Raw genomic sequence first — 17,650 nt, 5'->3', positions numbered from 1 at the left:
CCTCCAAAACATAACCAAACTGAGAGAGGTGAAAGATAGTACGTATCTTGGATGAATAAATATGACAACTATGTCATCCACTTACCTACCGTATTTCCTCTAATAGTAGCCGGTATCTATTTAATAGCCGGGTCTGTTATAATGGCCGGGGGCGTGGTTTACACGAACAAATAAAGGCCGGCCCCAAATACAGGCCGGGTCAATGGGAAAAAAACAAACAAACAGAAAAAACCTGAATTTCAGTCACTGTGGATGCACTGGTCTCAGGCGGCCAAACACGGATGCAGTAACCCACAAGTGCCAGCAGATGGCAGTAGCTAGATCTGAAGTGCCACATGAACCCACGCTTCAAGGAAACAGTCACTGACAACTCGACCGAAGAGAGCTTTAGCAGCATGGCGTGTCACTACCCGATTTGCGACGCTACCCGATCTGTGACAAAACTGGTCACTTGTGCTCCAGCGTTTATTAGCCTAATCCTGTCCAGCTGATCGCTGCTGTTGCGGTACCTGCTACAGTAATGTGTAAAAAAATATAATTAATTGTAGGCAGAATGAAAACTGAGCACGGTAACTGTCAAATTTGAGCACCAGCATGAAACAGAGGAAGAAATAATAGCCTCTCTCAAATATAAGCCGGTCTCCAATACAGGCCGGTTCCCCTGGGCAGCTAAAGTAAATAAAGGCCTCGGCCTCTATTAGAGGAAATACGGTATTTTTGATTAGCAAACTGCACAAAAACTGTAAAAAAGCCTTTTATTTCCAAGAACTGAAGTCATATTTATGTATTATTACATTATCGGCCCCAGTTATTACCAGCCAATAATGTAATAACTTATTACATTATTGGCAAAAAGTTATTACGTTATTGGCTGTTATTACGTTTTTGGTTGCTACATGCCTCTCTACTTTTTCCCTATTCATGCACAGATCCTTAACTAATACAAACTACTTCTTCCTGACATACCGGTGTTTGCTGCTTCTGCATGCACGCAGGAGGACATGCACACACGCAATCAGGCATTTCAGAAGATATATGGGCAATTAGATGTCCTCATAGTGATAAGATAGTGATTAATTTTATGGCTGTGGTTTATATGAGAGCTCTATATTATGTACGTTAATCCTTATTGATTCATATATAATGAACTTTCTAAGATATGCCAATCCGCCATAAGTGATACGGAAAGAAGGGTATAGAGACTGGAGGCTTGGCTCATGTCCTGTCTGTCTCTGTTGATAACCACAGGGCAAGAGATGGGAGGGTGGAGAGGAGAGGAGAGGAGAGGAGAGAGGTTTAAAGAAGTGATGTGGGGAGAGCTGAGAGGAAAGACGAAAGGAGGGGAGTAAAGGGTGAGAGCGGAGGGGGCAAGAAGCAGCTGGAGGAAGGTTTAGAGGATGAGCGAGAAGGAGAAGGAGGAGGGGGGGAGGAGGGAGGAGGGAGAGAGAGGAGGAGATATGAGGACAGAAGAGAGAAACAAGAGATGACAAAAAAGGGAAGAGAGGAGGAAGGAGATGAGAGGATAACAGATAAAAGAGCAAGGGAAGAGCAGACAGCCAGCCAGCCAGCCCACAGTCACGTCAGACAATTTACTATGTTCTGGCCCATAATGTTTTATAGCACAATCACTGATAGCACAGTAGTCAGTAGTGATCTCATTTCACAACCCATATCCTTCAGTAATGTGAACACAAAGGGAGAAGCAGAGCCATTAGCAGCGTCCAGTGCTCATCTACTGATACTCGTACATAATTGGCTTCCATGGAAGGAAGCAGGAAAGGGTAAACAGCAAGCAATCATATTAACTCCTGTGAGTCCTAATTGAAATCCGTTAACAATCAGCACAGATGACAGAGGCTGCAGAGACGGGGGGGGGCGTTCATACCGCGAGCCCTCCTTTCCTCCACACGCTGCTCTCTGTGTATTGACACGTGTGAAAACGTGCGTCTGCATCATAATCAAGAGTTATGTTTGATTCCTGTGCTCATGGGCTGCATCTCCTCTCGCCGTCTGCAGTGCGAATTAGCTGGATCTAAAAATGGGAAGACGTCCAGGGCAATGTCAGTGCAGTGGTGCCATGAATGAATATCAATTATCAAAATAATAATTAGAAATGAATCTTAAAAAGGAGCAGCATAACACTTTAGAAAATATTTTTATGCATCCTTCTTACTGAGAGTGAGACGACAAGATCGATACCACTCTCATATCTGTCAAAAGATGAAGCTACAGTCGGCAGCTGGTCGATCAGCATATAAAGCACTGGGAAACCACAAGACTGGCTTTGGCTAAAGAAGGTAAAGACATCCTCCTACTAGCACCCAGGGCCGTTGTATAGGGGAGAAAGGTGATGATAATTCTAGGGGCCCGGCGCCCAGTGGGGCCCATAAAAAACCCCAGTAGTCTAATCTTTGTATGACTGATTTATTCTGTGTAATACTCATAGTACACTGTAAAAACTCAACATCTTTCCAAGAATATTTGTCTTATTTCTTGTCCGAATGTCTCATTTCTAGTCAAAGCTAATCTCTTTCCACTTAAAATAAGACTCATAACCTAAAGATTAACTTGTTTTTAGATCATTTTCACTTGTTTCAAACAAATTTTCACTTGAAATAAGTAGAAATATCTGCCAGTGAAAACATGTTTTTTGTGCTTGTAATAAGGAAGAAAAACTTGCTCCACTATCAGATTTTTTCTACTTATTCCAAGTGAAAATATGCTTGAAAGAAGTAAAAAGTGTCTAAAAACAAGCTACTTTTAATATGATGTGTCTTATTTTAAGTATAATGAGATTTGTTTTGACTAGAAATTACATTTTGACTAGAAATAAGACAAATATTCTTGCTAAGATACTTGAGTTTTTGCAGTGTAATGCTGCATTAGCATCAAAACAAAGAAGGCTAAATAAAAAACAATAATACATACGTAGGTAAAAAGGAAAAGTTAGGGGGAGGGGCCCACTTTAGTATTCTTTAAGGGGGCCCAGAATTCCTAGCAACGGCCCTGCCAGCACCTCTCAAGTTCTCTGTTTTACAAGTTAAATCTCATTTGTTTAATGCTTACAAACACTAAAGTACAAATTAATCCACACATGCACATACAGCAGCAGCCTATCCCCTACATAGAACCTCTTGTCATTTTTTCACATTGGGTGTTGTGCTGATTAAACAATCGAGACAATGTTGAATTAATGAGCTTCGTTGGTCTGGTACGGCAGGTTTTTTAAACTCTGGACCAGAGCCAAGACCGAAGCAACAGCTGCTCTTAACCGACGGCACATAAACCTGTTTTATACACTGTATGTACAGCTGAGTAACGGCTAGTTGTAGAACAAGGATGCCGGAGTAGGTTTGAACCGATTAAGAAACAGTTTTTTTACCTGAAAAAAAAAAAATGGCAAGTTGATTTTTTTCTAATACAGAATTTCCCTCTCATGTTTTATAGTGACATATATTATATAGGCTATATAATCAATATCAAGAATGTGTGTTTATGTGTTGTGCTAGACTATGGTGTTGACGACAGGCCAGTGCTATTATAAAAATTATTTAAAAATACTGATATCAATATTGGACTGAGAAATCAAGTATTGATCATGATATATTTTGGGCAGAGCAAGGTGAAGTGAATGTTTTACTCCCTTTTTCTTTTACTATTTTTGTGTAGAATTATTACCTACAGTATTTCTGTAAATGTATCTGTATACCTTTTATCCTCAGTCCTTTATGTAGCACTATGGCAGAGGAAGAGTGCATTGGCAGCTTCATCACTCCATTTGAGTCTTGCACCACTAGATGGTGTGCTTGTCTCTTCACACTTACAGTACACCACATCCAGCAGATGGGCTGGAGCGGAGAGAAGCTCTGAGTCATATTGTCTTTTAACATACAGTCAGTGTGTTGCATTATGCAGCGTATAGAAACTGTTCCCAAATGATGCACGGCGACTCACGTCTACGAAACAACTGAGCGGCTCCTCGTGACAAGCAAACAATCTAACAGCGTCTGACATGCAGCTTTTAGACAGAGAGCTCCTCCAGACTGCAAATTCACCCACGGAGAGAAAAGAAATAAAACCCAATCTCCCGAAACTTTACCCAGGCACTGACTCACTCATATTTGAGAGACTGTGGCTGCCAGCCATGCTGACAAAAAGCTGTTGAAAGGCAGAATAAATAGTGAACAAGGGTGCGTATGTTCGGGTTCAAGGGTTCAGCACTAGCGGACAGAGGCTATGGAAACCCTTGAGCTGCGGGGTTTACACAGTTGCTGTTGTTGGATATTTTTAGTGCACTAATGTGGCAGACAGGCCCGTTCTTTTGTCTTATCCCGCCCTGTCACTTTGTCAAATATTTATTCAATAACAAATACACAGCTAGACATTGTTTATTTCCCTGTCACTTCCTGGCCATTATCTTTCAAATCACATAACAGCATGTCACTGAAGGAATAAAGCTGCCTCTTGGTGTTAGGCTGTTGTGGATGTTGTTAACATTATTTTAATACTTATTATTTATGAGCCAAGTGTTTCTCTTCTGAGTGCAGAGGAAGGACGATAATGGAAGAAGAGTCACGTACATTTGTGTTCTTTGTATTTTAGTGCTTTAATGTTCTGCAAAAAGTACCGCACATTGCAGGCTTCATATCATTGACTCTTAGTAAGCATCACAGCTTCTCAAGGGCAAGATAAGAAGAGCCAGGCGTTTTCCAGTCCTGTCGTGTGTTTCTTCTTTCTTTTCTCTCTCTCTCTTCCCCTCTGCAGCAGATGGTAAAGAGGAAATCACTTCCTGCTTGGGGCAGGATGCATCGGGGTCAGGGGTTTAAGCTTCGAGGTCCACTCTGAACCTGGCTGATTGGGCAGGGCTATTTTGCATACGCTGAGTCTAATCAAATATATGCGAGAGAAGGCGGCGGGATTTGCAAAGCAGCTTGATACAGAGATACTGATAAGATTAGGGATTTTACAGAACAGCAGGCTCGAGCCGCACCGTCCAGTTCGACACAACAGACACAAACAGGAGCGTGCACAAACAAACACTAACGGAGAGAGATTTAGTTGGCGACTCTGAGATGAAGCCGAGTGGAAGAGATGTAGGTGGAGGTGTTAATATTGACATTCCAGAGGAGCTCATTCTGCTGAAAGTACATCGACCATTACTGCATGATGAGAGGCAATCTGTAGGAAAAGCCAAAAAATCATTTTCTTACAATTTGTGCGAATAAGTCGGCACAGAAGCTCTTGTGTTGTCTTGTTTATCTGTTCATGCCTTGATTGAGCTGATCTCTGAAGACAATGGAAATTGATTGCGCTCGAAAATGACAGATCCTTTACAGAATGGAAGTCAATACTGGAAATAATGAGCTGCTGAAATGCTCAAGTTATGTCAACACGGCAGCGAAACAAGGGCTGCTCGAGAGAAAGAACATGTTTTCCCCGCACAATTATACTGTAGCTAAAAACAAATGCAGCCACTGACATCCTGCTGGCACGATGGTAGACCTTATTTAAATGGTTCATATGCTCCTATCCTTCTGAGAGCACCAAACCATGAATCATTACCAGCTTATGCAGATGAACATACTGGTTTATAGGGCTTATGTGATCTGTTTACAATGAAGGACTTAGAAAAAAAACACTACATACATGAGTGACTGAAGCAGCCTGTCCAACAACTAGAGTGTTACATGATACCATAAAACCAATGAAATCAATAAAAACATAAATATTTTAATAGATATCAGATCTCCTGTGGAGTAGGACAAAGTTCAATTTGCAGGAGAAAAAAAAAAAAAGCCAAATTACTTAGAGGCTATTTGAGCCACGATATAAACCCACATCAACATAACACCTACATGGAGGCCTGTTTAGAATCCCTTTCTAACATATCTCGAACGTACATGTGTGGGTGTGTATATTTCTTACATGTTCCAGCCAAGCTGATGACTAGCCTTGGGACAAGACTGTGTGTGTAATGCCACAATGCCAAAGATGGTGATAGCTAGCTTGCTCATTTTAACACAAATATACACCCAAATGGTGCTTTCTCACCCTTAATCCTATTCATCAACAACACCGAGGAGAGGAGGGATATTCTGATCTGAAACTGCCTTTTGACTGAAGACTTGCACCTAACGATTCACCAGCGGCGGCGGACTCCCTGTGTCCACCTTCCCGCGGACTGCACATCTGCTCCCATCAGCTCACCTTTAGAGAGCTGAACCCCCATCCAGCGAGCCCCGATCCACAGGGGAGCCCGGCTGTGTGCCTCTTTCTCTCTCTGCAGTGTGAGTGAGTGAAGGAGTGGGAGTCAGTCAAAGCCTCGAGCACTTATAGGGAGGGGGGGGAGGGCGGAGGGGGAGGGGGAGAGGGGGCGGAGGGTTGGGGGGGTGAGCAGTGAGGAGGTGGCTGCTGGGAGGCAAAGCTAATTCACTGTGACAGAAATCAGAGCTGTCAGGACCACCACGACCAAGCAGCATGGACAGCGTATATCCAAGTCAAACCCACAGCCGAGGGGAAGGAGGGATGTCGGGGGCTGAGGAAGAAAGAAAGAAAGGAGAGGAGAGGAGAGGATGTGCTGCATAAGGCACTTAGTGTGTGAATGTGTATGTGTGGATAAAGGAGGAAGGGGGGGGGGGGGGTTGGGACTATTTAGTTTTTTTAACTCTTATTATGTTCTTTTTTGTTTACTTATGACGTATATTTGTTTCTTTGTTTCGTATCCTACACTACATTCTCACCAAATGTAGTATGCTTGCCTTGAGAAATGATTTTTTTTTTCCATCTGGGATCCATGATTAACTCATCATAAACCATTATCAAAAAACACCGACAGTCTCATTCTATCTCCTACGTCTTGAATGTCATGCGCATGTTCCCCTTCCACACGCACTTCTGTTCATGTCTTATGGCAGGTCGGTGTAGTGTGTGTTGATTATGATCTACTCGTTCATATCAAAATACTTCACACACCCTTATAATTTCTTTATACCCAATACCAAAACCTCAAAACCACAAATTCCGCCCCCCCCCGTCCCCCCCCCACCCCCCTTCCCCCCCCCCCCCCCTCCCCCTCCCCTCCCCTCCCCCCCGCGCGCCCATCTTCGCCACTCAAAGCCACTGACATCATAGAAACGGCCCAGCTGTAAGGAGGTCAAGGTAAAACGAAGAGACCTTCGGCGTGATACTAAGTAGATATACAAGAGAAAGGAACTTAATAGAGATTCCCATGCAATCCTTTAACAACCCAGAACTCCATCCAATATTCGTTGCAATTAGTCCAGCTGTTGACCAAGTTAACCTAACATCCAACGCATTTCCTCCTGTAACACACCATCACTAACCTCACCACTCCCAACTCATACAATCCCCACATCTCACCACACAATCACACATACGCCAGCATGAAACAAGAATATCACAAAAAACAACAACTCACAACATCGTACAGCAGGCCCTATCTCGCTCACAAGTTCTGTCAGCTTGTCCACTCGGGTAATCTACACTAGGTGGACCTGTTGCGGCCAACTTCCCCAGCCGACGCTGCCCACGCCCAGTCGACTTACATGGACGTAAACACACCTCTGTGACATCACCATAGCCATAAGCGACATCGCCTACTGATGCGTTCCTATTACCCCATCCTCGTTCTGCTCAAGCACAACCACTCTCCTACTACAACAGTTCGCCTAATGCGTCATCTATGATATCTAACTCTCGCCATATTCGTGGGACAACCTGATACGCTGCAGTTGCATACACCCCCCTCTGCGCAACTGGGACTAGATAGACCCTGCACCCCCCGGCAGAGCATCCCGCCACCGACCAGAGATCCGAGCACGCCCCCCCCCGCAGCTCAGCGCGCGCCCAGCCCCCCCCCCCCCCAGCGCCACTCCATCCACCTTCACCCTCCCAGCAACTGATGTCCCCGACTCGAGGCGTGTACCCTTCTCAATTAATGACATGAAACCCAGCTAATACACATAACCATACCTGCAAATCACAGCGAACTGCAGCCAGCGGCACGACCCCAATGCGCCCAGCGCACGCGAGCCCCCTATTAACAAAACAGTGAAAGCCGCCACCCACCACGCATACGCACACGTATTGCCCCTTCACCCACTCACACCACAGCACCCAACCAGCTACCCAACCCTCGCTACGGCTGTTTTGTTAACGCCGGCGCATCCCCCCCCTCCATGCTTGGGACGGCGCAACCCGCACTGCGACCCCCCCGCCACGGCTGCCCCCCGCCAGAGGGAGACCTGACATCCCCGCCGCTACAAAACCCCACTCTAGAGGACCGCAGAGAGCCGCCTCCACCAGACAAGGGCGGGAGAGCAGAGCGCGCTCGCATTCATCAATCCCAGCGTCACACTCACCAGCAAGGCCACCCAGACCAACCTTCGAGCGACAGCCAAGAACGCATCCGGAAAATTTCAGCGCACCCACCCCGCCCCCACCACCCGCGCATAAACGCAGGGCGTAAACGCACTCACATCTCCCCTCCTCCCCAAGAAGCAACCAAACACTGAACCGACAAAATGACCACGAACTTATAGTATGTTCGATTTGCCCCCTAGCGCAGCCTTCGTACATCTCGCCAGAGAGTCCCTTAAGACGCCACACCAATGCGCACAAGATCCCGAGAGTAATCTCCACTCCCCGTTACTCCGTCTTTCCTTTCTCCTCTCTTTCTCCTCCATCCCTCTGCGCCTGCCTGACACGCCTCCCATACGAGCTCAGTTACTATATCACCTGACCGCCACAAACTGCACACCCCCTGACCCCTCCCTGGCATCGCCATGGCTCCGTTACTGATATCCCCCATTCCTAATACTACCCACAAGAATCTAACAAATAATAAACCACAAACGCCCCTACCCAGTAACATTCCTCTATACTATCCACTAAGAAGCTCACTCCCACGACCGAGCTCTAATCACATCACCAGCTGTTGAAGTTTAAATTATTCTCTCCCACTGCTGTCTAACTTAGCCTTGCACAACTTGTATAAACAGAGTCAAAGACTAGCTATTGTATTCATCAGAGAATCTATGTACCTATATCAATGCTCTCATAACAAGATCAGAACGTATGACCCTCTGGCTTTGTGACGACTTTTTGTTATGTTTAGTACTTTACCAGCACAGCGCCACCCGTATAGCCTCTGAGGTAAATATTGGCGATGGTACTGTAGTGTAGTGTACGCTTCAACGGTCACGCCCTCGCATGAGTTCCCCAGTCCCTTGGAGAAGGTGTGAGTTCTGTATGTTCGCTGCCTCTTGACGATCTGATATGTCAATTCTCTCCGCCTCGACCCCCAATATTCAAAACAACACATAACATAGAGACACCCCACCATATAATAACATAATCCAGGACAGATCAACATGACCAAGACACATCTCCCAGACGATCACGAGTATCCTTAACTTCAATATCGCCAAACAGAGACCAACGCCAATGACCAGTGATACCAGGAAGCCAACTAACTCTCTCGCCACCCCGAGTTACTAATCCCACCAGAATGACAAAAACACGATACCCCAGTGAGAAATTGATAACACCGTCCCCATATGTCCTATCGAAGACTTTGATGGACCAACCTAATCACCCGACCTCTAAAACAACAAAGTCCATACTGACATACTCTCTCCACCAACACCCCCCCCACGCCCTCATACTCGACTTCTATAAGATATACGTGAAAGATTCTCCGTCTAGAAGCATGCAGTCTCTAACCCTAAGAAATAATGTCGGCCTGTCCTGCCTCCTCACTACTTAATAACTACTAGCAACCTCCGTATTTTGATGCAGCTGTATTTACCTGACATCTGACCATCTGTATCATGGCCGTGCGAGTAATATATCCTACCAACACCTATACTCCCCAACCTCATGACCTATCGTACCACTCTGTGCCATTGCGCCATTTAGACAGACCGCAGTTAGAAGTAACAAGAATCTTGAATCTGTCGCAACATGATTATGGTCCCCGCTGTGCAGCCAGAAGGCCGGGGGGTGGGAAGTGGTACAGCCGCTTTTTCACTGTTTTCCTCTCGCAGCAGTGCAGGAGGACCCCGCGATGGCACGTCGCTGTGTTGGGTATTAACTTGCATGGTCGATCATTCGATTAGAGGTCTACTGTCGCGCGTTGCGACAGTGAGAGTGGAATTGTAGGATAAGTGTATGACTCGTGGTCTTTGATTAGCAGAGTAAGACGGGGATTTGTCTTGCGTGCAGATGTCTGGTTGACGTGGTCTATCTAAACCTGAGAGTAGGGGCCTTCTTATCGAAGATCTAGTCACGAGCCCAGTTCAGAAGTGTTATAACCTCCGGTCTGCGCACTGGTCCATCCTTCGAAGACTGATCGACATAATGTAATATGACCTGGTCGAAAGAGACAGGGAGTCATCCTCCAGCAGTCGCCACAGCCTGGGAACTCGTCTAGTGTCAGCCTCGGTCTCATCGCTTTCGCACAGTCCGTGTTGCGAGGATGAGCACGGTCCGATCAATCGCGAGTGCGGTTGGCTTGTGTACATCCGACACAGAATCAGGTGTTAGCTCACCGGCAATTAGGCATAATTCTATTAACCTGGGGTCGGAGTGCCTGGTTCCAAGTGTCTTGGGCTAAAACGCCTGCACCCTGCCCTGCCTTCTCCCAGAGTCTGCCCTGGTCTGCTCAGCCACCCCCACTCAGTCACGACGACGCCATTGCATTCTGTCCCTCACCAGCGTATAACCCTACCCATGGCCTGGAATTAAGCCTCATGCTTCCTTCAATGTTGCCCCGTCCATGTATCGTATGGGGAAAAATCGGCTGATCATTCCCCTTCATTAGGATCGGCTCACACTATGTCCTAAGAACCGACAACTCTCAAAGCGCTTGTGGACATGTAACACGGCAGTATCGGCCCCCCTTCTCACCTCTCTGCACCCCCCACCCGCCCCGCCTCAGGCCCCACACCCCCCTCCCCCTCGACCCTCTCCTCCACCAAAAACCCGCCTGCAAGTGGTTAGTCGGTGGACGCCAGAGACCCTGCCCAGAGGGTTCAGCACGAGCCAGACGCAGCTACTTCCATGGGACACCCTGTTGTGGCGGCTGGGCGGCTGGCCTTGGAACGGGAGGAGCTCCTTCTCTTCGACAACAAGATCACTCAGGTGGAGGCCGGCACGCTGACGGGCCTGAGCAGCTTGAAGAAGGCCTACTTCAGCCTCAACCAGCTCACGCACTTCCCCTTCTTCGCAATCCAAGACCACAGTCATCCTTTCCTGACCATGCTGGACCTCTCGTCCAACCGGATGAGCCGTCTGCCCTGGGAGGACGTGAAAGCGCTGCCCGGCTCGGTGCAGCGGGGCCTGTACCTCCACAACAACTCCCTGATCTGCGACTGCTCCATGTACAGCGTGTTCTGGCACTGGGACCTGAGGGGTTACGACTCGCTGAAGGACTTCACGGACGAGCACACCTGCTCCATCTACGGGGACCCGCGAGCTGCCCTCAGGTTCCTGCGGCACAGTCGTTTCTTCCACAACTGCACGGTGGAGAAGGCCGTGTCGCAGCCGGTGACCATCCTCCTCTCCAACGTGGTGGTTTCAGAGGGAGAGAGGGTGCGTCTCGACTGCCAAACGCCCCTGAGTAGCACAACAAACCTCTCATTTGCATGGCTCTCCCCCAGCAAGGGGTACATCATCACCCAGGCTAGCGTAAACGACACACTAATTAGCCTCTTTCCTAACGGCACCTTAGAGATCCACGCCGCCAAGGTCAATGACTCAGGTCTGTACGTGTGCACGGCGGTGGATATTAAACTGGATGTGAATGCAACTCGGGAGGTGAATGTGACGGTGCTGCAGCCCGCAGCAGAGTCGTTCAACACCGGATACACCACGTTGCTGGGCTGCGTGGTGACCATGGTCTGCATCCTCATGTACCTCTACCTGACTCCGTGTCGCTGCAGCTGCTGCAAACAACCCAAAACCGTCATCATCCCCATCGCGACCTACGACCCCGGCAACCTGACGTCCGTTTTCTCCACCACCTCCGTCAGAGACCAGCAGCACAAAGTCCAAACTAACAAGCATGTCGCGTTCTTGGAGCCGATGATAAGTGAAGAAGGAACAGAATGGACTCCTGAGAGCTGAGTTTTATAGCGTTTCTTTTCCCTTTCATTTTTCTTCAGAGGCAGAGGAAAGAGAAGAAGACCTTGGGACAAATCAAAAGTCCTTACTCAGGAATTAGCATTGCAATGTTATTAGAAGTGAACGTTAACACTGTAAAGGGAGAAAAAAAAAGAACATCATGTCTCTTTCCTGACTGTCAGCTGCAGTTAAAAAGGCTTCCTAAAAAAAAAAGCAATATCTCCCGCTCCAATTCTGCTCTTCTCTGTCATCTGGCCCGCTAGACGAAATGAAAGTTTCAACTTTGGTTTATTACAGTCAATGTACTGACACTGCAAAATCAGAGTAGAGCCATTATCAGCCCTAAAAATCAGCTAATAACTTCTCTGTGTGCTCAGGTACGGCAATGGGGGGAGAATATTTCTCTTGGGATCAGAGAATGAATCTGGTTCACTTTCCGCACAAAGTGTTTAACAAGGATTAAAAAAAAGTCCTGGAAAATGCTTCAAGCTTACGACTGTGACGGACTGGAGTAAGTAAATTCAGCCTCTCGTAGTTGAATTGAGGAGCTCCATTATTAGTGTAGCACTACCACTACATTGCACTGAAAATAACTTTGAAATATATTGACTATATATCTTATGATATGCAGCTTTGACAAGAACCGAGACCTCTATCCAACCCCCGAAAGCTTCTGTCCCCTGTTTTCTTAATAAAGCATTCAGTCCCTTTAGATCTATTGCCTGCTCTTCTATTGTAGTTTAGGTTTTGAAGGCAATTATTATAGCCACTATCATATTAGGGGGGAAAAAAGGGAATTAAGATACAGCAAGAAAAGCAATGACTGTTTCTGTGCAGCTGTATAGCTTCAAGCAAACATTTAAAAAGTCTTATCTAGCAGGAAACAGAGGTGCATCCTGCGGTGATCCATCACACATATACATATCTCGCACAAACCTGTTGCATTAATCTGGCAGCGAAAAAACAATGGCTTTCTATCTGCGCTCTGCTTATCTAGCAAATAGTGAAGTACAGAAATCAGGAGTGTCAACAAAGCAAAAGCAAACAACCGGACTGTTCTTCAAAGACACCATCGCTTTGATCAAACACCGCAGAGCACTTTGAACGCCGCCGAACAAACACAACCACAAAATTTCAACTCAAGTGACAAATACTTCAAGCAGTTCTAATGCAAAACCCCAAGGGGCCTTACCAGTACTTTGTATTGCTTTGGTTTTTTTTAAATTTTTAAATACAGAGTAACATGCTTGAAATGACAGATTTACACACTGCAACAACAGAGATGAAAGATGCCGAAGAAGTACTCGCGTACGCTGCCATGACAGAACATAAGTGCGTGGGATGGGAACATGCCGATGACATTCAAGACGAAGGAGAGCATATGGGTGGTCGGGGATAAAAAAGATACTTGAAACATGATGAGACAAACTGTAGCCTCAGGAGGAAAAAAAAATCAATTTCTCAGAGTCCAAGCATCCATAATGTTTTGAGATTGTAGTTTAATCTGAATGCACACACTCGGTGGGACTAAGGATTGCATTGAGATTGAATAGGATTAGATGTAATCCTTCATATAATGTCACAGATAACTTGTCAGTAACCTCGCATCCCACAAAGGAAGGCATGTCATTAGAGCAAGGGGCTTTTGATTGTTTCTAAATCCTTAATTAAAATTTGACTCCTTTCAGCCCCAAGGAGAATAATGTTGTTACACAACTTGAATGTAAAATTACAGACAAAAAAAAAAAAAAAAAAAAAGGTGGAAATCTACAGTCAAATGGGCAACCACGCGTGTAACTAGGACAGACGAGCTCTTTGACAGCACTGACTGTCTTTCATCACTATTAAACTCTCAGGGATTAAGCTGAATCCGACCACTGCATTGTAATGCACTCTGTTTAATCAACTGAGTATCTTTTTTTCTCAACTTTAAATTTTTTTTCACAATGGTAAACAAACATCATTTAAATTACTGAACACCGATTATGTAACATGTCACCCACCATGTGCCCGTGTGTGATGTAACATCTTCTTTTTGGTGTCTCAGTCTGCCATGATCTGTTGTTTTCCAGGGACATTACACTGGTTTGATGAGTTGAGGGAGGAGGGATGAGGTTGAGGAGATTATGGCAAGGATATAAAAACAGGTGCTTTGTCGATTTCAGTGTTTTTAAATCCCTCTAATCTGGTTGCGCTCCCCGACACAGCACACACACACACAGCTGGGTTAAAACACAGAGGACACGATGTGAGCATTTCATGAAGGGCTTTCTATTTCACAGTGGGACCACAGGTGACCCTGGTTATGTAAGCGCACGGCTGATGTGGGACTCGCTCTCAGTGTAGGCAGCATGTCAGTTAGAATGAGTGAAGTTAGCATCCTGGTATTCAGCATTTTATTTTAACCTTGTGGCAGCGAGTACTTTACCAACAACGGGAGGTCTGAGCAGTGCATTTGGAAATAATAGCGGTATAAAAAGAACAGCTTTTTTTGCTCCATCAAATTGTTACACATATTCCCTTTACTCGACTTCAGAAGCATTACAGTTTTCCCTGTTTCACATGAACCTGTTAGGGCCTGTCGCTTTTTATACAATAGTCACAGTTTTGTTTGAGCGTGTGAAAACATTGTGTGAATTTGTGTGTATTCAAACTGTAATGAATGAATGAATGAATGAATGAAATTGCCTCTTTTTGCTTGAATTGAGCTAATAAAATGTAAATAAAAAAATGGACAAGGGCACAAGTGAGCAAAGCCGTGCTAATCCAATAATCACAACAGTGAAGCATTCATGTCATCTAGCAATATGCTATGTGGCTATATTGAGCAATATGCTATAGGGGTTGCATTGGAATGAGTGTGTCGCATGTGACATTTACAAATGAACAGATAATCCTACTAATTACATTCTGAAATAATATCTGAATTTCCATTCTGTAAAAGAGGTACAAGCTTATATGGATCACTCGTTCTTCTCTCTGTCTGCATATTACCCTAAACCGCTCAAACAAACACCCAGATGTAAAGAGAGGACCGCTTGACGCTCGAAATGATGCCCTTCCTGAAAGCAAAACACTCCATCAGGCTTCAATTAAAGGATGCACTTCCCTTTGCAGATTAATTGTTTTCCCTAGTTCAGCTGGGCTCCCAGGGATCCAAAATCATCTTATTCAAGAATCTAATTACTGTGAAAGGGGAATTTCACTCTGAATGGCACAAGCTGAATTGCTTTCATTTGTGGAGGGCTGCCTTGACTGTCAACAGGGGCTATTACTGAACTGTCAAAACAGTCATCAGGCAAGATTGGAGGCATCCAGCTATGGCAGACACATCCACAGATGCTGTGTCTCCCACACACACAAGCTCAGTGGAGGCCCAGTGTCACCGAATCAACTGAAACCCTTATTTAATTCAAACCGGACACTTGACTTGGAATATGTGCTTTAGAAACACACACACACACACAATATAATATATATTGTGAACCATATTCTGCAGATCTTTTAGCAGGTAAGCCGCTTGCTTCCCAGAAAAAGATTAAAATAAATGTGGACTGCAGCAGCACAGCAGACTACAGGCTGTTTATCATACCTCTCCACTGAATATGAACACAGCTGGATGTTCGACAGGATTCAGTCGGATCACCGTGGGGAACTTTGCACATGAACGCATCATTAACCAAATGTATGGATCCATCGCACTTCATTGCAAACAAACAAAATGAGCATATGCAGTGATACAAGCCGATCTAAGCCATTAGATCAGGGAGAAGTCTCCAGGCCCTCCCCGCGTCTCTCTGGGGCCGTTCGGTCTAAGTAGATTTTAGTCGGATATTATAAGATTTGACGAGCACGATCATTCACAGTATTTGCAGTTTTATACGATGGCTCATGAGCACGTTTCTACAACATCCTCTTGTCTTTTTATTCTACCTTAGTGTTCAGCCTGTGTCAATGCTTCCACTGGCTTTATTGTATTATGCTGTAATAGTGCTTCCCTTGTTATTATCTGTCACACTGTCCACTAAAAAGACAACAATGAACTGATGAAATATGGCTTTGTTATTTCTATTAAAAATACCTTCACAGTCAGAGGCAGTATTGGCACCCCATCCACAAAGTCTTATAGTGATAGTGATACCCAATAATATATTTTATAGTACTATTTTTCAGCTGTAGTGATGGGGTGGCTCTGGGACTTTAGTCCAGACTGAAATATCTCTACTAAATGGACTGCTATGTAATCTTGTATTCATGATCCCCAAAAGGAAGAAACCTCCACATTTTGCTTTTCATTTGACTTTTTCCTTCAGTTAAAACCCATGACAACCTCATGGGAAAAGTTTAATGTCTAAACAGCTACTGGATGGAGCGCCATGAAATTAGGTACACACATCCATTTTCCACTTCAGCATGAATTGTAATAACTTCGGTAATCCGCTTACTTTTCATCTAGCGCCATCATCAGGTCGAAATTTTAATTTGATGTGTGAACAATTACCCTCAAAACTAATGTTATTCCCATCAGTCTCAGCTGTACTTTGTGTTTAGTGCTAATTAGCAAATTTTACTATGCTGACATTAGCATTAAGCTCAAAGCATTGAAGTGTCTAACAGCCACAGAGCCATCAGCATGGCTGTAGACTCTGATTATAGTAATGTTGCTTGTAGGTGTAGGCTGCTGATGTATGTAGCCCCTTAAAACATGACTGGATATGTCCCTTTTCTGTGCAAATGCAGCCACTTCCTTTGTTCTGTGTGTCTAATCTCACATCAGGGTTTTGCATACACACAGGCTGCAGGAGCTTTACATATTAAACTACATAACTTGGTCAGGTCATATTCACCTCACAGCCTGCAAACTACAAATAATGGAGAAAAAAAAGAAGAAAACAACTTGAGGATTTTCAGAGGTGCTGAAACACGACCGTACAAAGGAACCTCTTGAGGTAACACCTAACCCCAGGTAACGCCACACTTCACTGAGCCAATATGAGCAAATGTGCAAACGGTGCAAAGTGAGGATTTTTTTTATTTTTTTTTATTCAAACCTGAGCTCAAATGACAATGTGTGTCGACTCGAGAGGGGAAGAAGTATTCAAATCCATTACACAAGAGAGCCAACAGCTCTATGCAGTGAAGCTATTGAAGCACATCTACTCAAGTAAATGTATACATATACATAGGCTACATAGGTGTGTGTTTCAGCCTACTCAATATTTAACATTACATATTGGAAAAGGGCTCTAGATATATTTTCAACAGAAGTTATGCTACCCTTTTTGAGTTTGGGCCTAGACAGCTGCTAGTGCTTAACTTCTGTCGACCCCTACAGGAACCTTACGTAATTACAAAAACACTACCGACGCTTTTACATTGTCTGGCAGTGGACCCTGCAGCCATTAGCTCTATGTGTGGTGAACATGGATCTATTATAATTTATAAAACGGAAAGGTGAAATCCCGCAATCTGATTGGTTGTTAACCGTGGTATATTGAGCAGGCTA

At 45.0% G+C, this 17,650-nt stretch overlaps 1 protein-coding gene across 1 annotated transcript; it reads left to right on the top strand.

Moving 5' to 3' along the window:
• Positions 1–11,082: 11,082 nt before the first annotated feature.
• LOC146984821 (amphoterin-induced protein 3-like) lies at positions 11,083–13,873 on the top strand. The gene has a single exon (XM_085783014.1). The coding sequence runs from the start codon at positions 11,083–11,085 to the stop codon at positions 12,145–12,147; it is 1,065 nt and encodes a 354-aa protein (XP_085639140.1). The 3' UTR covers positions 12,148–13,873.
• Positions 13,874–17,650: the final 3,777 nt, after the last annotated feature.

The sequence above is a fragment of the Trachurus japonicus genome, chromosome 7 (genome assembly GCF_045865225.1).
Source record: "Trachurus japonicus isolate A0001 chromosome 7, Traja_1.0".
Classification (NCBI taxonomy): Eukaryota; Metazoa; Chordata; class Actinopteri; order Carangiformes; family Carangidae; genus Trachurus; species Trachurus japonicus.
The sequence above is the reverse complement of the archived record's forward strand: the minus strand, read 5'-3'. Positions and strand labels throughout refer to the sequence as shown.